Source organism: Leptonychotes weddellii, chromosome 11 (genome assembly GCF_054177405.1).
Source record: "Leptonychotes weddellii isolate Sample4059 chromosome 11, ASM5417740v2, whole genome shotgun sequence".
Taxonomy (NCBI): Eukaryota; Metazoa; Chordata; class Mammalia; order Carnivora; family Phocidae; genus Leptonychotes; species Leptonychotes weddellii.
Window position 1 is genome coordinate 76,977,849 of NC_138379.1, and position 23,605 is coordinate 77,001,453.

Here is a 23,605-nt window from a genome sequence, read left to right on the forward strand (position 1 = left end):
CGCGAGGGGGCGGGGGGCCGCAGAGAGCTCGGGCCACTGCCCGGGTCACACGGGCCTGAACGAACCAGCAGCCTGCCTTCTTGCTAGTCTCATCACCCTGGGCCCTGTGCTTCTTCCGGGCCCACCGTCCACTCCGTTCCCAGAGCAGGGCTCGCGTGCGGGGAGCCCTCGGTCGTCACCGGCACCAGTGGCTTCAGTCAGGCCTGCCCCACTCCCGGCACCGTCCGGACATGTGCTCCTTCCCTGGGGACACAGAGGACTGGGACGACGAGACTGGGGCCAGGGAGGCCCTCACGCTCCGGCGAGGCCCAGCCCCAGGCCCAAGAGCGATACCTCCCTAACTACCCGCCCCTCAGCACCTCCCTTGCCTCTCCCTGGTCCTGGCCCGGGAGGATTCAGCAACAACACTTTAATTGGCTCGGGTCAGGAGTCAGAAAGAGGATCCAATGCAGGGTAGAAGGGGTTCCAACATGGGGAAATACACGAGAGAACTGGCTCGTGGACAAAGGAAGGAAGCGAGGATGGGCGGCTCTGAAACAGGGTCAGAAATCCATGGACAGGGACAGGCCGATCACTGAGGTTCACTTTCCACATGGGAAGGAGAGACACACCTTTGCCGGGCCTTGGCCCATGTCAGGCCCCTGCCTTCTGTCTTGGAATCTGAACAAGCAAGAGTCTGAGCATATCCTTCCCTTACCAAGCTGGAGACACCACTCAGCTCTGATCCCCAACCCTTCTGCTTGCGCTTCCAGAGCTCAGGGCCGTGAGTCCTGCATGCCTCATGCTGGCAGGCCCCTTCCCACCCGAGAACCTCCCAGCCCCTCTGCGGCCCTGTCAGCCCGTCTGTGGCCGGTTCCATTGTCTTGCCCCCAGTGAGGGGGCAGGAGGGAGCACTTTGGGCATCAGCTGGGGCCCTCCGTGCTTCTCTTCGAATCAGGACTTCATATCTCTTTATACCTGCAGGAGGGGAGAGAGGCAAACGAAGAGAAAGTCAGACACAGACAGGTTCATAAGCTCCTGCCCCAGTGGAGGAATAGGCAAGGCAGGTTCGTAGGGTCCCTTACTAATTGCCTCTCATCCCTGGTCTTTGTCATTAGGGCTCCCTTCTTCCCCATCAGCAGCAAATAGCAAGCCAGGATGATAATGAAAACCTTGCAATGTTGGTGCCACATCTGACAGTCTGACCAAGTGGGATCACAGATCCCATCCCGTCCTCAGCCTCAGATCACCTTGTCGGGTGCTTAGGGATGAGCACCCCCATGTCATACACATAAGCATGTGGCGGCTCAGAGGATATGCCCACGGTCTTATTAATGAAAGTGAGCCAAGAAGTCAGGATCGGCCGGGGATTTCGGGTTCTAGGCCCAGTGCTCCCCCTGCGCTAGCAAATTCCTCCGCTCCCCACACACCGGCCTTCCTCAGAGGCGGCCCAGCTCAGGGTGGCAGGATTCCAGAGAAAAGCAAGCCCCCACACACCTGGGTTCAAATTTAGGCTCTGCTGGAGGCCTTAGGCACATTCCCTGAGTTCTGAGCCTCTGTTCTGTCATCTCTAGATGACAGAACTGACCTCTCATGGTTGCTGAGAGGTAAGAGGCAGCGTCTGAAGGCAGACTCAATTCCAGGCACGGAGCAGATGCTGACTAAATATCCCCCCCCCACCACTTCCTGCTGCTTTTCTCCCCCTCCCAGCGTCCCCTCAGGCCGGGCCCAGGAAGGCAGGCGGGGGGCAGCACCAGTCCCCCTGCTCCCTCCTCCAGGGCAGGCATGATAGACGCTGCTCATGCCTCCTGCTCTCAGTGTTGCTGCCCCTGAACCTGGAAGACGCCATCCTTCAGGGGAAGAGCTTCCCCGGATGTTGTGCTGGTCACCATGACCCCAGGGGCTCTTTCCACACATTCGCCATCCAGGACCAGGTCCACGGCTCCGGCCAGCTCCTCATTAGCCAGAACCTCCTGCTCAGAAGGAGAGCCAGAACGGCCAGAGAGAACATTCCCCTCAGCACCAGCACACGGCCCAGCCTCTTGCTGGCTCTGCCTCGGCCATGACCCTATCTGTGCAGCTCCCATACCCACCACCGCTGGGCAACAGACAGAGAACACACCAGGCCAGCCACCGAGGCTTGATTTGGGTTTTATCCCAGAGGCTTTGATTGGTTGTTGCTTTTTTCTGTACACCCCAGGCAGAAGGGCCAGATGATCTTGGCTTCTGAACTTTAGGAGGCACGTAGGGCTCAGAGTCTGAGTTCAGAGGGAAAACGATTTCCCTGGATCCTGCCTCCGTCCTAGGGGTACAGCCAAAGCCCTACCGCTCCCCCTAAGGAGAAGAGTCTGCCAAGCTCTGTGGCAGCTCAGGCTCCTTAGGAAACACTTCCCAAGCACCATGCTCTGCTCAGGTGGAGAGTCTTCGGAGCTGGCCCCCAAGGAACAAGAGGAAGTTGGAAAAAATCACACTGGAGGTGAGAGGATTTGCATGCAGGCCCCACTCTAAGGGCACATTAGCCACCAACTTGAAGAAAATACTCACAAAGTCATGGGACTTGAGGAAAATACTACCGCGGGTGGGTTAGGGCCAGACTAGAGCTATGGAGACACATGGGGACAACAGAGGACACATTAGTGGGGCTGGGGGTAGGGGTGCAGGGAGCACCTCCAGGGTCCGGCCCCAGTCCGGGCTGCAGGTGGGCTCAGACTGGGTGCGGAGAAGTGAGCACTGGTTTTCACTCCATAAGAGGTGAGGTTGGGGAGATGAGGCCACAGCTGTCTGGAGGACTGGACTCACCCTCTGTCTCTGCTCAGGGATGACTTCCAGGCTAGGAGCTCTTTGTACACCAACCGGCAGAGGAGCTGTGTCCGAGGCACGGAGGGAGGGGAGGGCGACATTAGCCTTGACCACACGGTTAGTCCCCAGTGCTAGGTGACTGGGGGTGGGGGGGTTGGCAGGAAGGAAGGTCATGGGCACACAGTTTCATGTGGCAGGGGGTGACCCACGGGAGGAAAGGGATTCTGAGTGTCGGGCAGCTGATCTCATTGTCCCAGATACCCTCATGGCCAATGCTTTGGACCTCCAAGTTTCCAGCCTGGCAGGACAGGACATTCACCCCCACCAATACCCATCTGTGTACCCCCAAGAACTCATACCAAGCAGGCCAGAATGTCGGCAGAGATGAGCATGTAGAAGACATTGTTCCAGCCTGTGGGGGAAATCAGCCCGGCTAGCAGAGGCCCCAGAGCAGCACCTGCGCAGAACACAACGTCAGAGAAGGGCACCCGACAAGGGGCCCTAAGCTCCCTGCCCACCCAAGGGCGGCATTCCGAGAAGTGTGCTCAAGACAAGGCTCAGGGCTCAGCTGCCAGGGGCCAGAAGCTAGAGTCACAGACCTATGGACCCAGTGCCGTCGATGATGGCCGTGACAGTGGAGAGTGCCTTTGAGTTGCCCTTCAGGCTCTTGTGAGTTCCCTGGGGAGAGAGAACGGGGTGGAGAGGCCAACTGCAGAGGCAGCACCAGGACTGGGAGTGGGACTAACTCGGGGCAAGGCAGCAACTGGGCCTTGGAGTTGAGAGGAAGGGGCAGGGGGCGATGGCGGATTCTGAAGGACTTTGAGGATCTCCTATACCAGGATCTCTGTGCACCAGGGAGGGGGTAGGAATGTGGGGTATTGGACCTGGAGACCCCAGGCCCTGACCAAGCCCCCAGAGTCATGCCCAGCCCCAGGGAGGCAGCCCGCTTACCAGGTCAGCAGAGACCGCAGTGGTGATGAGCGCGTAAGGGCCGTTGACCAGGGCCCCACAGACGATCAGCATTACTGAGGCAGTGACAGAGACAGCTGGTTAGGGATGAGGGGGCCACCTCCAGCCCCAGCCCCAAAGCAGGTGAGAGCCCCAGCCCCAAAGCAGGTGAGACCCCCAGGCGTGAGGCTGAGAGCCTCCACTTCCCTGTGCCTCCCACCAACGCCCCCAAGCCAGCTTCCTGGGGCCCCCAAGGCAACGCTCTTCCTGTATGCTGGCCGGACCCGCGGCCACCCCCTCACCTATGGAGTTGGTAATCCCGTTCTGGCCAATGTAGTTATACAGGAACATCTGAGAGAGGAAAACGGAGAGGCAGAGTCACACCCAGGCCTCCCCATGGGCTGCCTGGGCTAGACTGGAGCAGAAGTCTGGCACACCCTCTCCTGCCAAGGAACCCCAGAGGCCACCTTACTCCTTTTCCTTCTCAAACCCAGACCTCTTGGTCTTTAATGTTCCCCGGGATGGGATGGAGGGTCTAAGATGTGGGAAGCTATTGTTTCCTATTTCTCAAAAAGGCTTCTGTCCTATCTAACCTTAATTTTTTATTCTTTCCTGGGCCAGAAAGTTTAGCAGCTGGCCTCCCCCTTCTGCACCAAGACCAAATCCTTGCTAACCCCTTTCCAAAATTCTCCGTCTGAATCTCTTTCCTGTGCCGCCCCAGGCTTCTCCTCCCGCAGTGTGCCCACAGATGTACACGCACACAGAGACACAGGCGTGTGCATAAACGCCCAGGTGCGCACACATTTCAGCAGGTACGTGCGAGCATGCGCGCTTCGCTCCTGAGGTTATACGCACCACGGGGGCGGCCAAGATCAGCATGACGCAGCAGGTGGTGGCCCTGCCGTTGGTGGAGTCCGAGATGAGCCCTGCCATGATGCCTCCTGGAACACAACCCAGCTGCTCCAGGTGTGACCATGGCCTCCCGCTAGCGCGGCACCCCAAGCTTTGCCCCCCACCCCACTCGCCCAGGCATGGGCATCTGGAACCAGCAGAGCTTCTCCCTGTGAAGCCCTCCCCGCACCCACTGCTTTATGGGAAGATCAAACACGACGGTCAACTTTCTTAGTTGGGCAGGAGCCCTTTTTTCTCTGATGCCTCCTACCCAGGTCACGTCACATTGGACCCGTCCCTTCCTTCTGCACCCCCACAAGAGAAAGGGGGAATACTGCCCAGGGCAGAATACGGCAGGGCCTCACCCATGATGCCACCAACATCGAAGAGGGTAGACAGGTCCCCGGCCTGTTTGGCACTAAAGTGAGCTGTGGAAAACACAAACATGTGGTCAGACCTGAGGGCTCGGAGCAAACGTCGTGGAGTGCCACGGCCAGAAAATGCCCTGCGGAGCACCTGACCCAGTCCCACTGCCTCCAGTGTCAGAGGAAGGAGTGCGGGCCCATGGGAAGTCATTGGCCAGGGTCACAAGTAAATTTGCAGCAGTCTGAGGCAGGACACCCTTTCTGCCCCTCCACCCCATCCTGTACTTCCTTCTCCCCTTGCAGGTTGGCTCTGACCTCTCAGAAAAGCCTTCCCCTGAAAGCACTGGGGTCTGGCCCGGGAGAACCCTGTCCCACTGGGCCACTTTGGCCCCGGGGGGCACCACTGCCTTGCTGAGCCGCAGCTCAGCCAGCCCCCTTCGTGCTCTGCTCCTGAGCTCCTGGCCCGCCTCCCCCAGGAGCCTCCGCACCCATGTGATGTCTCCGCTAATAAACAGAGCCAGGAAGGAGACTCACAGGCAAGTGGGGACCTCAGGATTGGATAAAGGAGGGTCCAGAAGCTGGACCTGTAGCCCAACCCTCAAGGTTGACTCACTGTGAAGTCGGCACCAAGGCCACAAAACAGTCCCAGTGTCCACAGAGCTGCTCTGGTGCACTCCCTCTATCTTTAGAGAGGCCCTGTGACGAGGCTGTTGGGCAGGTTATGGGCTGGGATTTGGCCTTGCCACCCTGGGGGGTGGAGGCCCTGGGCCCTGGCAGAGCTCTGAGGGCAGAGGCGGGGAGAGTGGGCCCAGAAGGAGGGTGCTGCCGCTGACCCAGGCACCAGGCATCAATCCCAGGAGGCTCCTGGCAGCCCCTGGGGAGACGAGAGCGGTGTTCACCACCAGGCTTCAGGCAGGGGGGTAGCTCACCAGGCCCTCTTCCTGGGGGTGCGGGAGGCTTTCAAAGGCAAATCTGTCCCTGCACCATCCAGTCCCTCCCATCTACGACGAGCCAAGCAGGTGGGGGTGGGTGCTCCTACACTCAGGGCTGGAGAAGAAGTTAGGAAGGATGACAGAACCCAACTTTGGGTTCCTAACCCCCAGCTCTGGTCCAAGGGAAGAAAGGTGGCTGGACTCAGGGTCTATGAGGTGGTGTACAAGGTCTACCTTCCGACTGAAACTAAATAAATAAATAAAGTCTCCCTTTGCCCTAGGAGAGGTTCCGCAGACATCCTGACTATGTTCTGGAGTCACGCGCATCACATGACAGATTTCCTCTCCCCATCAGAGAGGGCCTTGGCCTCCTCTGAGACCCCGTCCCCCCTCTTCTGCCCCTTGCTCTTACCCACATTGAAGATGTAGAGGGGCAGCCAGTAAAGGAAGGTGTAGCTGACCAGCTTGGCAAAGAGCAGGCACAAGGAGAACTCAACCACACCCTGGAGAGCACGACAGAGGGTGTGACGAAAGGCACACAAGACATGCTTGGCCAGGGCTAGCCCCGGGACTGGCTCGGCAGCCCCAGCCCCACCACCACCTACCGCACAAAGCAACCTCAAGTACATCTCCATCTCAGTCAAAGCAATGCTGCGTCAGGACAAGCCTCCCATGCTACCTTCCCCAAGTTGGCAACTCACCCTAAGCACCTCGTATAAAGAAATTCTGGAAGCCACAGATCCCCCTGAGCATCCCCCCATCTCCTGACATCCATCAGGGACATCTAGAGAGCCTCTCGCTCCCCTCCATTCCTTCTCACCGGGATCCGGAGCGCCCCAAGGAAGCTGATGGCGGCAGGCTGAGCTCTTGGCTCCTTGGAGCACCTGGCCGCACTCTCCAGACTGCTCTCCTTGTTAATGCAGGGACCGTTCCCAAGGTCCGCAGGGTTGTCCTGGTTCTCGTCCAGCCCATCCTGGACAGAGAGGAGCCCTGGCTGTGGGCACAGCCAAGTACCACCGCCCACCAGCTGCGGGGATAACCCACGTGAGAGGTAGAGGCTCCTAAGCTGGAGGAGGTACGCGCCCCGCTCCGGGACCGAACGAACGTCCTGCCAGGCCCGATCAGGCAATCGGGGAGCCAACCCAACGGCCTGGCATTGAGCCTGTGAGGTAACTGTGGGCGCACGGGCCCCTCCCCCAACTCCCTAGTCCTCTCTGGGACCTGCCCCTGCGGATGGAGTAGCAGGGCAGGGGGCGGGCTGGGGGGGCTCACACTCGTGTGGTGCTGAGGAGTCGTGCAGTCCACATCTTCTGGGTCTGAAAAAAAACCAAACTCCTAAGAAGGTTCTAGGCCCGGTGTCACTAACTGCCTTGCGGACCTTCATTCTCTGGCTCCCAAGTGGCCACACTAGCGGGCTGAGCTGTGTCCCAAGGCCCTCAGGGAACGCAGAAGAGGACAGCGGGGGAGGAGCGTCCTGTCACCCGCCCCATCCCCGGCTCACACTTCAGAACCAGCACTTGCTGAGCACACCACGGGCCAGGCAACCAGGGGCCAAGGGCACAGCTCCCCGGGCGCTTAACCCACCCTAGCAAGTAGAGGCTGTTCTTCTTTCACAGACGAGACAACTGAGGCCCAGAGAGGCTCTTTGTGCCAGGCCACCCACACCGGTAATCCTCTGCTAGAACCAGCTGCCTTCTCCCAGGCCCCACCGAGAGGAGAAGGGCAGGCTCAGTGCTGAGCCCTGTGGGGAGGGAGGGGGCCACTCACATTCGATGAGAAAGAGGAAGGTGAGGACACCCATGGCAGCAGTGAGGACGCCCGGTACCACAAACGACAGGCCCCACTGCTCGTTCACCCACACGCCAGCGATCAGGGAGCCCAGGATGTTGCCCACGGATGTGTGTGAGTTCCAGATGCCCATGATGAGCCCCCGCCTGGAGGGGAGGGAGACAGGACAGGGAAGGAAAGGGGAGAAGAGTAAAAGAAAGTCAAAAGAGAAGCACAGGGTTCATCACAACCGCCCTGGCCAAGTGCAAAAAGCTGGCTGCCTCCAGCCTGCAAAGCCCAAAGACAACCAGTCAGGGAGGTGGGGGAGGGCTTGCCTGGTGCCAAGCAAGTGACCGCAAGGCCTGGGGCCCTGCGCCCCTCAGTCAGCAACTGGAGCCAGCTCACAGAGGCCTTCCAGATGGAGCTCTCCCCACCCCGGGGACATCCAGCCCCCACCCCTCTCCTCCCTCTTGTCCCATGGCTGCCACTCTACAGCACTTGCTGGTCCTCAACCATGGCCACCCTGCCTCCATGGGACATGGGCAGTGCCTGGAGATTTTTAACTGTCCCAGCTCCGGGTACCCTACCAGCATCTAGAGGGTAGATGCTGCTAAACATCCTGCCATGGGTAAGATCGCTCCACAGCAAAGAATGATCCGGCCCCAAATGTCCAGTAGGGCTGAGCTGGAGAAACCCTGCTCAAAAGCAACTTTTTTTTCTTTTTACCCAAAAGCCAGTCAAGTATAAAATAATAATAATAATAATACAGTTTTATAGGCTTCATTTTTGCCTTCATGCAAAATGGAAATTTGTCGATTATGAGGAGAAAGTGTAACTAAGGTGGGCTGTTTTGTGGACTAAAACCTTATCCATGAGAAAATCAGTAATGCTTTTCAGTTACTAAAACATTTAACTAAACATGAAAGTCGGCAAGACGGACACAAGTTTCTAACCTTTCACCCTGAAATCACACTAGGGGCCATGAGTGACCCCCTCACTCCCCACAGCAGCCCTCCTGGGGTACCTCCCGCTCCTCCTCCCTCCCCACACTCACTTTCCCTTCCCGAACCAGTTGCCAACGCAGGTCACCACGGAGGGCCAGCCTGTGGTCTGGACAAGTCCGTTACAGATCTGTAGGGAGACTGGACGTAAATGGGACAGGCCTGGGCCGTGCCGCAAACTCCCTCTGCCCACTCCCGGGCTGTGGGGCCCTCCACAGCCCACACTGTGAGCACCCCCTTCACACACACACACACACACACACACACACACACACTGCCACAGGTGGATTTCTCCTCTGGCCCAAGACCCTTTCCTGTGGAGACCGAGGCTCTCGGGCAAACTTACCGAACAAACAAATGTGTGATCTGCATGATGGTGAGAAGTGGGAAGAAGGACCCCAAAGCTTAAGAGAGGAGCACTGGGCTGGGAAGGGGTTATTCACCGCCCAAATCTGTTATTCACCACCCAAATCTGCCATGACCAGGGGGTAGCTGGGAAGGACTAGGGGCCTCCGCAATCCTTCCCATGACGGAGCAGAGATCTGAGTGCAAGACCTCTCGTACCTGGATGAGCACAAAGTACCAGAGCATGTGGATGTTCCAGAAATATCCTAGGCCAAAGAGCGAGGTGAAAAGGCCACTGAGCAGCATTCCAGCTGAAAGGTAGTAACGGAGGGGGAGCCGCTCCCCAAAAATCCCGCTGGAGAAGAGAGTTGGACCTGTGGTTAATCACCAGCTGCGCTCCTCAGCTCGGCCACCTGCTTCCTCCCCGACCACACCACTGAGCCAGCCCTGGCCCCGGGGACCACCGATGACCCCTGTGCTGTCTGCCACCTGCCGGGGGGGCCCTTGGGTCCCCACTCACCGGACCTCCCTGCCTTAGTTGCCACTGATGAACATGCTCCTTGAAATGTTCTCTCCTTGGCCTCCTCACCCCCTGCCCTTGGCTGACCGCTCCCTCTCACTGACTTTCCCTGGGGCACCGTCCCTTGCATCAATTCTATGGCTTCAACTACCACCTACATGTTACATAGCTCCAACCCGGCATCTTCCCCCCCTGATCTCTCCCCCTGCGGGATCACACCCAGATGCCTTCTGGACATCTTAACTTGGATGCCCCCCAAACACATGCAGCTCAGCACTCTAAGACTGAACTCTCCCTCCTCCTTCCCCACTCGGTCCCTTGGCATGCGCCCCTGTGGCACTGCCATCCTCTGTCCCTGAGCCACCACACTGGTGCGGAAGCAGCTGTTGATGAATCGGGCACCTCCGCTAGGCTGTGAGCCGTTGGGAGGAAGTACCCTGCCTTCTTCACCTTTGGTTCCTGGCAAGAGACAGCAGGCTTGCTGCGTCAAAGCCATGTTTGCTGGGCTAATTTAGGCCCAGGAGAGAATGGGGCTTTTCCTAGCCATGTCTGTGTCCAGGGCCACCCACGCAGGATCCCAGTTCAGAAAAAAAACCATACTCCAGCCATACCACGGCCACTGCCATCTGAGAGAATAACCTCAGAGGGAGCATCCAGGGAAAGGCTTTCCAGGAAAAGAAGCTACTAAAAACGGGATCTGCCAGGTGAAGGAGTAGGCCGGGTGACCGTGGGAAGGAAAGCAGAATGGCCAGGGGCTGGTGGTGTGTGCCCACGTCTTGGCCTCCTATCCGCCTGGGGGAGCCATCAGCTCTGGACCCCCCCACTCTGGGACAGTCGCAGGCTCGGCCTGTCCCTTACCTGATGAACATGCCGATGGCGTAGGCCACAAGGAAGGCGTTGTCCACGGCCCCCAGTAACTCCTTGTAGTTGTTCTTATCTGACAACAGATGGGAGAGACAGAGAGCTGGTGCTTGGCTGCCCCCGCAAGAAGCCCGTTCTGGCCCCGGACAGCCTCTTCCCGGGGCGGGAAGATGGCCAGTGGGGAAGAGCATCTTGCGCCATTCCTACCAAATGGAGCCCAGTCACACCACGTCGTGTCGTTGAGGCTGTAGCTGTCGTTGATGGGCTTGACCAGCTCCGAGCAGTTCTGGTGCAGACGGCTCTGAAGAGGCAAGAGGGTGCACAGGTCAGGGGTCACCTCCCAGAGCCAGAGCCCACTCAGCCCAGAGACGAGCAGACAGTCTCCCTCCCCAGCCACACCAGCACCACCCCGCTCCTTCCTCTGGCATCTCCCCCTGCAGGAACTGGCTACGGGGCGAGTGGCCGCGTCAGACCCTCGGTGAAGGCCAAGGAGAGTCTGAGCAGAGCCCGTAGGGCCCAGGGTCCCTGCCCTCCTGTTCCACCCACAGCCAGCAACACTGCTGTCAAAAGGAGCACCCAGGGAAAGCTCTCTAGGAAGAACAACTACTAAAAGAACAACTACTAAAGTCGGCCATGTGAAGACGTTGTCTCCGTGACTACGGTTAGGGATTAAGTTCCAGACCATTCTACTAGAGTTTATTTCTGGGGGGGCCCAGCATCTCCTGCATTCTTCCTTACCGCCAGGCCAGCCTCACCTTGACGACACTGATGGGCTTCCTGGACATGTGATAACAGGTATAGATGAAGAAGGTCAGCAGCAGGATGAAGCCTCGGAACCTGCAGGGAGAGGCAGTTGTCTGGGTTAGCAGGAAGCGGGCCTCAGCTGGAAGCTCAGGCAGAGTATCCCACGGGGCCCTCTCTGGCAACCCCAGGGCCTCAGCACCACCGACGCTCCAGCTCAGGGTCCCCACCAGACACAAGTTCCTTGGGACAGAGGCCAAGGGGAGTGTGGGAACAGATGCCCAGAGGCCAAGGTGCAGAGAGCCCTCTCTCTCTGGTCCCCGACGCCTGAGGCCTTCCAGCAGAGCTGGCCCAGCACCAGCCCCCTAGACAACACAAATTATGCCCGCCCTCTGTCCCCCCGACCGCTCTTGTCACCTCCCGTCACCTCTACTGTCCTATGACCTCACGAAGGTCAGGACACCCCTGTGTGTGCCTATGTATACTGCTGAGACAGGGTAGCAGCCAAGTAGAATTGTTTTTAAACTTCCAGAAATGGTGGGAGCAGGTGGGAGGCTGCCGTGGCGGACCGGTCTGTCTCTAGAGGGAGCGCACGACTCCTCTTAAGCCTTGAACACACCCAGTATAGCAGCTGCTGCAACCTAGCGGGGAGCAGAGCCTAGACAGCGTTGGGAATGTAGCAACGGTGGAAAAGCCCGTACCAGAATCCACATCCTCGTCCCCAGGCCCAGTCTGGTCCATCCCACTGCACAGAAGGATCATTCTTTCCATCTGTGGCTCACACATCACATGTGCCCTCTCCTTCCCCCGCTTCTCATCCCAAGGACCGGTCTGGGATGGAAAGAACAGTTCAGCGAGGCACCACTAAAGTGTCTACCCCACGCCCGGCCCCTGCCCTTCTCCGAGGATCTGGGGGATGGGGCTCGATGTCCTCCTGAGTCAGTGTCTACTTCCCCAGCAGAGCATCAGCTGAGCTGAGTCAGCAGCCAGCAGCCAGGAAGTACATGGAAAACAGACCTCAGAATGGACCCACAACCCAGGAGAAAGGGGAAGGCATTAGGAAAGATCCAGAGCCTTGGATTATTCGAGATCTCATAGAGAAGGATGGGGAAGGGTAGGAGGGGCCCTGAAGCCCTTTCTATCCCTCAGCTCCATGAACCTAAGGGACAGGCATGGGAGCTCACTCTGCCCTCTTTAGGGATCTGCCTCCAAACCCCAAACTCACTTCCCCCAAATGTGCCATGGAGGTTACCGCTTGTGAAATACAGGGGGATTTCAGAAGAGCCTGGATTTAGGTTGGGCTCCCAGGCCGCTTCTTCCTTCACCCTGGACTTGAGCCTCCTACCTGGGTTCTCTGACTCCCCTCTCTCCGCAACCAGCGGTCTAACCCTGTTCCCAGCCACCCTGCTCCTCCCACACGCACTCCCCACCTCCATTCCATTGCTGAGCCTGCAGTGGGATGGAGCAGAGACTCTGGCCTGCTGTGGCCTGCCCAGATGCTCCCTGGAGAGCAGATAAGGAGGATCAGCAGGGGCCCACACTAATATCCTGACCTGTGAGATTCCAGCCCTGCCCTCCTCCAGGGGCCCGGTCTGCCCTTTCCCCCAGCTCTGACCCCAACCTCCAGTAGAAAACCTGACACCCAAGAGAGCAGAAGAGTCATGATTCTGGGGGGAGTGGGGTGTAGGGGGGGCAGGAGGTCCTCAAACATGTCAGGCCTGGCATCAGTGCGCTCACGGACTTTCTCCCTGGACTCCAGAGAGGCTCAGGGAGGAGCTCAGAGTCCCATGGCTCGCTGGGCAAAGCATCCTTGGAGCCAGGCCTCCTGTTGGTCCGATCCACTTCCCATTCTGCAGTCCTCTTTCCATCCCATTCCACCTCGGCAGCTATTCTGAGAAGGCGGCCAAGGTGCCACCGTTCAAAGGGGCCTGGGGCCACTGATCAGGTGGAGGGCTGCGCTAAGCTGATCAAGGGCTGCCAGACTCAGAGTCTCTCACAGGAAAGACAGCTGAGGGGCTCCTGGGCGTGTGGAACCACAGGTTTCACTTCCCTTCTCATGAGCCCTTTCTTCAGAATCAAGAGGCCCCAGGAAGGGAGTAGGGACCATCCACACAGCGGGCCCCGGGGGGCTGTGCGGGGAGGCATGGCTGCCGGGGTGCTGGGCCAGGCTGGGCTGGCAGGCCAGGGACGATGAGGCCCCCCGACGGTTCCAGGTGAGGCCGGCTGCCCCGTGACCCTCTAAATCTTTGTTAGCAGACAGTGGCACTTCTTAGAATCCTCCCCTCCCCCAGCCCAAACTGGTTACTCAGTAACCAAGTTAGACAGAGGCGAACTAGCTATCTCTTAACTGCTAGCAGGCCGTCCAGACTTGGCACTGGGACTTCTCCTGAGGTAAGGACAAGGATCAATGTGTCCCAAAGCAGCAACAGGTTAAAAACAAACAAAAACCCCTCAGGACCTACTACAGCCCGCCAGCACAACAACCCAAAACCACAAGAAGCAGCACAGGAGAGGGGCTTTGGCCTGAGGAGGTGGAGAGCAGCCCCCGTGCCCCGGCAGCTACCCAGTCAGCCCCAGGGCCTGCTTCCTTGCTTTGCAGCCACATTGCGACCCTCCCCACCCCGGGTCAGGCCAGTGGGGACTTAAGCGCCCTCATCAGCCATCCCCTACGTCCCCGGGCCTCAGTCAGGGGCTGCTGGTAGATGCCTAGGCTGCTCAGGTAGCCAGGTGACAGACTGGCTGTGGCTGCCCGTGAGCTGGGCGCTTGCCCTGAGGAAATGGGACTTGGTGGCCTGTCCTTGGACGTGCCTATTCTGGGACTCCGCAGATTGTAAAGCATAGAGGCTGGGAACAGTAAGAACCAGGCCAATGGCGAGAGTGCCACCACCCCAGCCCCTCCCAAATCCTCCACTGCCCCTGGGAGACACCCCGGTCGGGAGAGGCCAGCCTGGAACGGACGCCAGAGGGCTGAGCCTGGAGCCAGGCCTTCAGCATCAGGATGGGGCAGGGGCAGGCCACGTCTGGGAGGGCCCAAAGCCCTCCTGGGGCAGAAAGTCAGCCCAAGCAATCCTCTACTTGTTCCCCTTCCTCCAGCTGGGACTCAGGAGCTTGCTCAGAGAGATCAGCTTGACTCAGAGCTTGGTCCCAAGATCCTTTCCAGCAAAGGGAGTGATTGGCCGGTAGGCACAAGAAGCCCAGGACTTTATAGGAGAAATGAGTAGAGAAGATCATGATCACTTTTAGGAAAGAGGAGAGCTTGGAGAAGGAAGCTCTGTAAGGGAACCCCGAGTGCTCAGACAGAATGGAAAGACATGGCTTTCAGCTACAGCGTGATGTTTTGTTTAGGTAATTGGAAACCTCTGGAAGAGTCTGAGAGTTGGAAGGGTTTGGAAGGGGTGGTCGACGCTATGCAAACAGCACAGATGGAAATGCGCTGAGGATGGCAGAGAGTCTCTCTGAGACTCCTCTCGAGAGCCTCGCGAGGCCTAGCCCCATGCCTCGCCCTCATGCACCCCTGCCCCTGAGCGTGAAGGATCCGGGGTACGAGGCATGAGCCGGAGGCCCAGAGGACAGCAGCTGCACTGCCCCCCGCCCCCAACACACACACCAACTCAGGGACAGTCACGTGGGGGATCGTGGCCTTCAGGGACTCTGCCCCTGGTGTCTGACCTCCATCCTGTTGTTACTTTGGGGTGGTTCCACTCCGACCTCAGCACTCAGTCGGTACAGTTTGAATGGAAGAAGTAAGGCCTTGGCCAACCACATCGATCATTCCAGACCCACCCCGGGCCCTAAGTCAGATACCCTCCGCAAAGCCAAAGGATGTCTGAGTCTGCTCTGCAAGAAGGGAAAGAGGAAACGGCAAGGAGGAAGAGGAAGCAGAAGGTGGCTGGGGCGAGGGCATCAATCATGAGGGCGGGGGAGGGGACACCACAGGGTCATGTGCTCTGTGACCAGCTCTGACCCTGGGGGGTGGGGGCAGGGACAATAACGTGTCCCCCAGTTTCTCCTCCTGGATCTCCAGTCCTTTCCAGAGCAGCCCCTCAAGGCCACAGCTCATGGTAAGGAGCCCTTTCTGTGGTCCTTACCAAGCACTTCTTCACAGTTACCAGGAAAGCCAGACAACACAAAGCTACTCAGGCGGCATCGGGGGCCCCCGCAGAACAGGGAAAATAACGTCAGACTGAGACCAAAAGAGGCTGAGTCCTGCCGCTGACCGTGGCCTTGGGCAAGTTGTTGAACTCTCTGAGCCTCAGTTTGATGTTCTTTTAAATAAAGAAAGAATAGATAAATAATCAGGTCCTGCACGCAAGAGTGTAAGAGGGTTGAGTGAGATGGAGTGGGTGAGGAAGCATCGGGCGAACGGCAGGGTCTGGGGCTGCATTCGAAGGTCTTCTGTGTCTGCTGAGGGTGGGCGCTCGGATCTGGCAGTGGGAGCCCTTGGAAACTCTGGAACGAGAGCCATTTGTTCTGGTGGCAGCCAGTCGGCAGCCTTGGCCTTTCCAGCTCACAGGGGAAGATTAGGGCATGGGGAACAAACAGTGATGTGGGAGATCACAGCCCCTGCCTTTCTGCCTGCCCAAAGCCTTCCTCCCCCCGGATTCCTGCTCATCCAGCTGGTCCCTCCTCCCACAGGCTCCTCTCCTCCTTGTCCTGAGCGCCTCTCCCTCACAGAGCCCCAGGAAACGGCCCCAGCCCCGTAAGCACCGGCCACAGTCATCTCTGGCCAGGGGCCCATGTTCCCAGCTGCCCCCAGACGTGCCCTCGCAGACGCGAGGCCAGAAGGCAGGCACCGGCCTGGGCCCGGGCTTGGGGCACTCTCAGGCCATGAAGGAGCTCCCCACCCCATCCCGACACAGAGGAGGAGGGGCAGGACAAACACCTGCCTGGGCAGAAACCTCTGGGGCTCTGACTTTCGTTCGCACACTCCCGGCCGCCTGTCTCTCTCAGGCTGGTCTCCAGGGACCGCTCCTTCCACACCCTGGGCCCCTGCCAGCTGCAGCTACATGGTGTCAGTCCCCAGCAGAGCGGAGCCACCGAGCTAAGGCTGCCTTTTCCTCCTCTCGAGGTTGGATCCATCCCTCCGTCCATGGAAATGCACAAGCGCTTAGTGGTGACCAAGGACTGACTAAGCTAGGCACTGGGCCAAGTGCGTCCCACAGCTTCTCATTTAATTTCACCATAACCCTGTGGTGTAGGCACACCGTTACTTCCATCTGAAGCCTCAAAGGGATCGAGGGACTTGTGTGAGGCCAGCCGGCCCCGTGATCTCTCCCCTCCCACACTCTCAGCAGGAGGAGAGCAGCAAGACCCCCGGGCCTGGGAGTCAGACTAACCTGGATGCAAATTCCGGCTCAGCCGTGTACTAACTAGGCAGGGCTGGACAAGCTACGAAACTTCTCTGTGCCTCATTACACCCATTTGTGAGGCGGGGAAACAAATCATGACTAATCCACAATGTCTGGCACAGAGTAGTAGAAACAGCAAGGAGAAGGATAGTCAATAATTCAGGTCTAGTCAGTGCTTAGTATGAGCCTGGCCCTGGTCAAAGTACTTTACACGTTGTACCTCACGTAAGGCTCACACAATCTTGTGAGGTAGGCATCCCTAGTATCCCCCGCTCGCCACACAAGGAATCCAGCCTCCGGTGTCCTAGCCCAGGAAGGTCTAGCTAGATCTGCTTTCTTCAATTCTGCTTAAATACCCTCCTTGGGGACACATGGAAGCAGTAAGTTTGAGAAGAGATTGATCCTTACTTCCAAGAAGGTAGGACCAGGTCTTAATCATTACTATGAGCCCCAGAGTTCAAAATAATAATGTGCCTACGGTAGGCACCACATTAAATGTTTAGTGTTTGATAGGAGTCCAGACCTACACCCAGCAGGAAAGAAGGAAAAGGACACTTACTGAGGGCCCTTCATCAGCCACGGGAAGTCAAGAATGTTCTCATATCGTGTTTATCCTCCAGAACCCACCTAATTTTCACCGATGGGGAAACTGAAGCTTAGAGAAGTTAACTGCACAAGGCATACAGTGGTGAGAGGGTTTCAATCCAGATCTGTCTTAAATCTGAGAGATGTTGGAGAACACAGTACATAATTGGAGTGATACTTTAAAAAGTATGCGTCAGGGGCGCCCGGGTGGCTCAGTCGTTAAGCGTCTGCCTTCAGCTCAGGTCATGATCCCGGGGTCCTGGGATCGAGCCCCACATCGGGCTCCCTGCTCTGTCTGCTTCTCCCTCTCCTGCTCCCCCTGCTTGTGTTCCCTCTGGCTGTCTCTCTCTCTCTCTGTCAAAAATATAAAATCTTTAAAAAAAAAAAAAGTGTGCGTCATCCTTTAAATGACATGTGTGGTTGTGGAAAGCTGTGTCAGGTGTATCCATGAGCTCTTCTAAAATGCTGGTATGGGACAGGCTGTTTCTAATTACCTACCCTCCCCAACCCTATTTTCTCTAAAAGAGAAGTTACTCTGGTTAAAGGGTACAATTAATATATATGAATGAAACTCTATTAGGAATAATAGTGGCAGACACGTACAATTTGGCATACACAGTGATGAGATTTTTTTTTTTATTATTAAGAAGAGAAAAAGAGAAGTTTTATCCTAAAGTAAAATGACTGGTCATTCCAGAATAAGAAAGAGGACAATAAAGGACAAAACCTGAATGGATAAATTTATAAAAGGCTTGTGAAAAGAGAATTTGATTTGCTTTGGATGATAGTATGTGCAAATAATGAGTCTGAAAATAAATAATTATGTTAAAGTTTTGTCCAAATCTGGTTCAGTTTTCATTTATTCATATTATTTTCAAAAAGAGGCTGTGGTTCCTTTAGTATCAAATATATCGATGTGAGAGTAGAGTTTGGTTTTCTCTCTGTAAAAGTGACAAAATTTTCTTGAATGTTGGTTATTGGTCTGCTCCTAAAGAGAGGTTGTAAAATGTTATTCTTTTACCTCGTGGGTAATCTGCCTAGATCGCAAAAATCTGGTGTCTTACAGAAAAATTTTCCATACTTTTTAAAACAAACATTTTTAGGAAACAGCTAAGTTTCTTTACAATGTTACCTTCCATGTTTATTTTTTAATGAACTATCGTCACTTTCAAATGGGTAGACAAGAACAGTTTCTTAGGCACGCATGATAAGCATACAAATGTCCTAATAACTTTTGAATTTTTGCCTTCCCAAAATCAAGTCCTAAATGCAAAATAAAATAAAACTTTCTGGACATCTTTTATACCTAGAATTATCAGTGAGATGTCCAAGAGGGCCCCTGGAAAATTTGTTTTTTCACTTTTTAAAAAGAGAGGTGCTGCAAATAATTAGTTTTATTTGATATGTTGCTATTGACCAACTGCATGGAAATAATTGTGAAATCAGAAGAGACACTCAGCCTCGTCTAGGTTAAATTTCTAAAGGTAAAATGTTATTATTTACATAAATATTTCACAAATTGTATGCTACATGAGCAGTTCCTCCAGATTTCTCAGTGCCCTCTGGGTCCATGATCTGCTCCCGTGAATCAGCGCCCCGGAGGTGCTCTGTCTGATGATAACAATACAGGGCGACCAGTCACGATTTCAGTTCTGATTTAAAATGTTACCTGGGCTGCAACCTTACTTCTTTAATTTGAATCGAACACCTTCTAGGTCAGTGGTTTTCAACTCGTGATGTACATCAGATTTCCTAGGGAGTTTTATTAAAATACAGAGGTGTAGGGGCACCTGGTTGGCTCAGTAGGAAGAGTGTGTGACTCTTGATCTCGAGGTTGGGAGTTTGAGCCCCACGCTGGGTGTGGAGGTTACTTAAATACATAAAATACACATGTGTAGGACATACTCCAGACTTACTGAATCTCCAGAGTTGATATTCTTGGTATGTCCTTGGTATATTATATAAATTATACCTCAGGATTTTTAAATATCTCAAGATTTTTTTCTCCTTACAAATTGTGTTCATCCATTTTTATAAATCAAGATGTAATGTTCACCATCTTCTTTGCATTTACCTTACTATGTTTGTAGATTTTGTCTAGATTTTTAATTGGCTTGATTTTGTTTTGCATAGCTCAGGAACAACCACATTTCCTGGTTAGCCACATTATTCTTGTCATGAATTCTCATCAGGTTGTTCACTTTGGAAAAGTATCTCTGTCACTTACAGTTTTTTCATTCTGATGCTTCCTAAAGGCTCTGCAATCAGCTATAGACCAAAGGTTTTATCTTTACCAATCGAGAACTATCTCAGAAAAGCACTGTACCAGGCATTCAGTCTTGGGGACAGGCTTCCCATGGCATTGCTTACACATCTTTAAGAACATACCAGTGCATTGAGTCAGGATTTCCAGAACTCTAGTGAAGAAGCAGACAGATTTATGAGATTGCTAACCCAAGATTCAGGGGAATAAGAATCACATAGGCCTAAGTGAACTGATGAGGGATGGCTGTCATTTATGTTTGGAGTATTGTTGATATTATAGTGTTCGATTTTCTGGAAATAAGGAAGCCCTTTCCATTTCTTCTTCAGCGGTGAATAATCCATAAGGATTTAGTAGACTCTGTTTTTGTAAACTAAAACGAAACACTTAACAAATATCTTATTCTCCCTACCAGACAGCCCCACCCCCCAAATTCAGAAACTTTTGTTGAGTCTTCCCGCTTTTCATAATAATATGGTTATTAATAAAAGTTCAATAAGAAACTGTCCTTTCGTTGTTGTTTTTGAAGTAGGCTCCATGCCCAGTGTGGAGCCCAGTGTGGGGCTCCAATTCACATCCCTGAGATCAAGACCTGAGCCGAAATCAAGAGTCAGATGCTCAACCGACTAAGCCACCCAGGTGTCCTGTCCTTTTTTTTTTTTTTTAAACACGGATGTAATTAGAAAAATTGATTATATAACCAAGGCCTTATGTGGAATGTCATATTTGACATTGATGATCCTTTAATCAGATATAGCCTTTTAAGGAACTAAGGTGACTGCGTGGAGCCAATACTAATAAAACCCTCCCAAGAAAACTGGCTCACTGTGCTCCCTTATAGGCAAATAGGAAGGTCATTCCCCGACAGGCCCAGGATAATTAGGATATTTGGGGGACTTCAAGAAAAGAGGAATTTGCCCACATTTATAGGTACAGCAGTAAAACCTAGTGTGAAAACCAGTGTCGTGGCTTCCTAATCTCAAAACAGTAAATAATAAATAATAATAAATAAAGGCTTTTAAAAGTCCAATCTAAGATTTCTTATGAAAACTTCCAGCAAAGCAACTCAGCAAGGCCTGTACTGTAGATTAACACTCTTGCTGTACCTATATACAGAATCAGATCAAATCTAATGAGACCGGCCTTATTTTGTGATCAAGAATAATCTTTGCAACTATTTTTGATCAAAACAGGGGAGACTTTAGGAAAAAAAATGTTTCCCTGGGAAACTGTGCATTGTCTAGAGGACATCCCTCCACTTATCAGATTTTAGCCTTTCCTTGACTTTGGGCTTTTATAATTCTTTGAAGTGGTAGGTAACTGATAAGTCATACAAACTATGTGTATGAAATGACAGTCTCAAGTTAATAGTCTTTCCTCCCAACCTGTGGAAAAACCAGTTTTGTCTCAATATTCCTGATTTACAAACGGGCAAGTTCTTCAGATTCTTTTTTAATTGTGGTAAAATATAGATAACATAAAATTTACCATCTTGAAGTGGCGTGAAGTACCTTTGCGTTGTCGTGCAACCATCCCCACCATCCATCCCCAGAACTTTCCATCTTCCCAAGCTGAAACCCTGTGCCCATTAAAAAGTAACTCCCTCTTCCCCCCTTCCTGGACTTTTTAACTGATCATAACATTTTCTGCCTCTCTCATTATAAGTAAAATAAAATCTTTAACACATGTTCGTTTTTATATCCTATCAGAGTCATGATTTCATCTTTTAATGAAAAATATTTTAACAGGCCTAAACTCAAGAAGGATCAAATAAGTAATGTAAATGAGTGAAGAAGGCTGGCAGCGAGTGAGGGCGGTCACCAACTGGCAAGCACTGTGGGCGATCAACCATCCCAATTTGCCCAGGACGGAGGGGGTTGGGTATGTAGGATTTTCTGTCTTAAAACCAATAAGTTGGTCACCTTAGGAGCACCCACCCTATCTAAAGGTGATCCTCAACCCCTAGTAATATAATTTGGGAATTTAGGCCTGGTGTTGCTAAACTGTTTTTCAAGAGAAGCCAGGGATCTGGCTATTTACGTTAAATTTTACAATTTGTAAATGATGGCAACTAACACAATGTTCAAAAAACACTGTGTAGACCAAGCAAACTGCTCCAGTGTGTGGCCTGTGATGGAGAGGGAGCTGAAAGCCCTCCACCGCACCGCACAGCCCAGCGTGGTCAGGAGGAAGGCTACTGCAGGAGCCCGGGCACTCTTTGGTGGGGGGACGGTTCAGCCGACGAGCAGCTGCGGCTCTGATCTGAGAGGTATGGCCCTCGGGGCCCCGGACCCCCTCTAGGTGAGGTCCCAGGACCCCTGAGTTCTGGCCTCTGTCTTATCCAAGGAGTAGGAGGGAACAAAAGGGACACTCCGCCACCCCACCGGCCCCTGGGCTCCGTTGCCCAGCATGCAAGCCCAGGTTCGGTGGGGCGCGTGAGGCGGCCTGTCCAGCGGCACCCGGCTCGTCCCACCCTCCCCGCTGCCCCACCCCCCACCCCGGCCCGGCCGCCGGCGCTCCCTGCCCCCGGCGCTCCGGGGCCCGGGAGGAGCTGCTCCGGAGCCCCGAGCGCCCCCCTCCCCCAGCCCCGCTCACCAGCTGTCCCTGGAGAAGGTGCGCAGGAAGCAAACACCCGGAGCCAAGGAAGACCGCATCGCGCCCGGCCCGTATCCGAAGCGGAGAGGGTGGCGGACCGAAGGCGCGGAGCCGGTGGCCGACGGAGGGCGCGGAGCCGGGCGCGTGTCCCTCTCTGGCAGTCCGCCGGGTTTAAATGCCCCGCGGCCCGGCCCGCCCCGGCTCGGCGGCCAGTCGCCCGGAGCCCCCGCCCCCTTGCATCTGAAGGCCCTCAGGGTCGGACCCGTCGCAAACCGACCCGCCAACCTCTGGCACCTGCATTTTCTTGGGCTCGGCCTCGCCGCTAGGGACTGGCGGCCCTCGGGGCTTCTAGGGGCTCCTCCCGCTTTGCACTTTTGCTCACTTCCCGCCTGGGTACCGAAAGCTGCGAGCCCAGACCGTCAGCTCTCTGCGACCTTCCGTCGGCCCCGCAGCTGGTTCCTGCAGCGCCCCTCTGTCCCGAGAAGGAGTGGCTCCTGGTAGACACACCGGGAAACTGAGGCACGCGGGGGGGGGGCAGTACTGACATGACACCTGGTGGTCCCCCCATTACACTGATCTGAGTGCAGGTGCACCCTCAGAGCACAGGAGGTTTTTCAGGGCATTACAGTATTGACCCAAACATATCTCTCAGGCCCACCTGCGGCTTCCTGTCCCAATCCGATTCCAGGCTATGTATTGAGCCAGACAGGACTCTACCACTCCCCCTCCCCAGGGAGACTGGCCCCTCATCTACTCTTGCGGGACAATCTTACAGCCAATCCTGCTCTCCCTTCTGGAGGCGAGCAGCCAGGCAGCAGGGAAGGAGCACAGAAGTCTGTGCCCTTAAAAGTATTCCTCAGGCCTCGAGCCTGAAGACTTCCAGGGTGTTTCCTCCTATAAAAAGAAGATATTGTGAGATCTTTGGATATGAACCCAAGGGTGAACTAGACAGGGCTAGACAAGAAGCATTCACCTGGAGAATAAAGTTGTGAACAGAACATAAAATAGGAACGTGCCTGTGCAAATTGGTTTCAGCCCTACCACCACCCTGCCCCTAACTCCTAGGAGTGCTCAGGGCCTCCGTGCAAGGTCAGAGAAAAGGAGCAACAACTCCGACTGCAAGGTCAGAGAAAAGGAGCAACAACTCCGCCCAACAGGTCGGGGCCCAGAATAATGGGCTTGGCTGTTCCCAGCCCCGGAATCAAGCATAAGGAGGATAAGCAGAGTTGTGAAACCCCGTAAACGCCGGGCAGTCAGGGGGCAGAGGTCTGGTGGCAGAGATGAAGACAACAAGCAGGGGACAGGAGGTAAAGGGAGAGAGGAAAGAAGGAAAGAGATGGAAGGACGGAGCCAGGGCTGGATTAGGTGCGGTACAGGGAGGTCACACGCCGAAGGAAGAGCCCAGCAAACAGCAGCTAGCTTAATCCTCAATTCGACCACTCACTGTGCCGAGATGTCCATTCATTTCATTCTTACAAGTCAGTGAGATGGGCATAACCCGTCTGGGAAGGGTGAGTCTATGTCCTGGTTTACTTGGGACAATCCCAGGAGACACCTGCTGTCCCAGAACGTATGATGGACCAGTTCCAGGTCAGTAACACCCAATAGACAGGAAGCCTGAAAGTCAGCAGGTGAAGGAATAGAAAACAAACTAGAATAATCAGC

The 23,605-nt window shown here is 54.8% G+C and overlaps 1 protein-coding gene across 2 annotated transcripts; it reads right to left on the reverse strand.

Moving 5' to 3' along the window:
- Positions 1-394: 394 nt before the first annotated feature.
- SLC37A2 (solute carrier family 37 member 2) lies at positions 395-22,346 on the reverse strand. 2 transcript variants are annotated; one of them, XM_031035567.2, is made up of 18 exons: positions 21,941-22,346; positions 11,164-11,245; positions 10,616-10,709; positions 10,406-10,484; positions 9,247-9,382; positions 8,736-8,812; positions 7,682-7,848; positions 7,187-7,230; positions 6,735-6,887; positions 6,327-6,417; positions 4,983-5,045; positions 4,582-4,667; positions 4,029-4,077; positions 3,730-3,803; positions 3,378-3,456; positions 3,138-3,235; positions 2,779-2,843; positions 395-957 (listed from the first exon to the last, which is right to left on the reverse strand). In XM_031035567.2, exons 1-18 carry the CDS (start codon positions 21,997-21,999, stop codon positions 942-944), a joined length of 1,512 nt encoding a protein of 503 aa, XP_030891427.1. In that variant the 5' UTR covers positions 22,000-22,346; the 3' UTR covers positions 395-941. The 2 variants fall into 2 exon arrangements, with proteins under 2 accessions (XP_030891427.1, XP_030891428.1); XM_031035568.2 differs by lacking the exon at positions 21,941-22,346 and adding an exon at positions 11,851-11,987.
- Between the last annotated feature and the right edge of the window lie 1,259 nt (positions 22,347-23,605).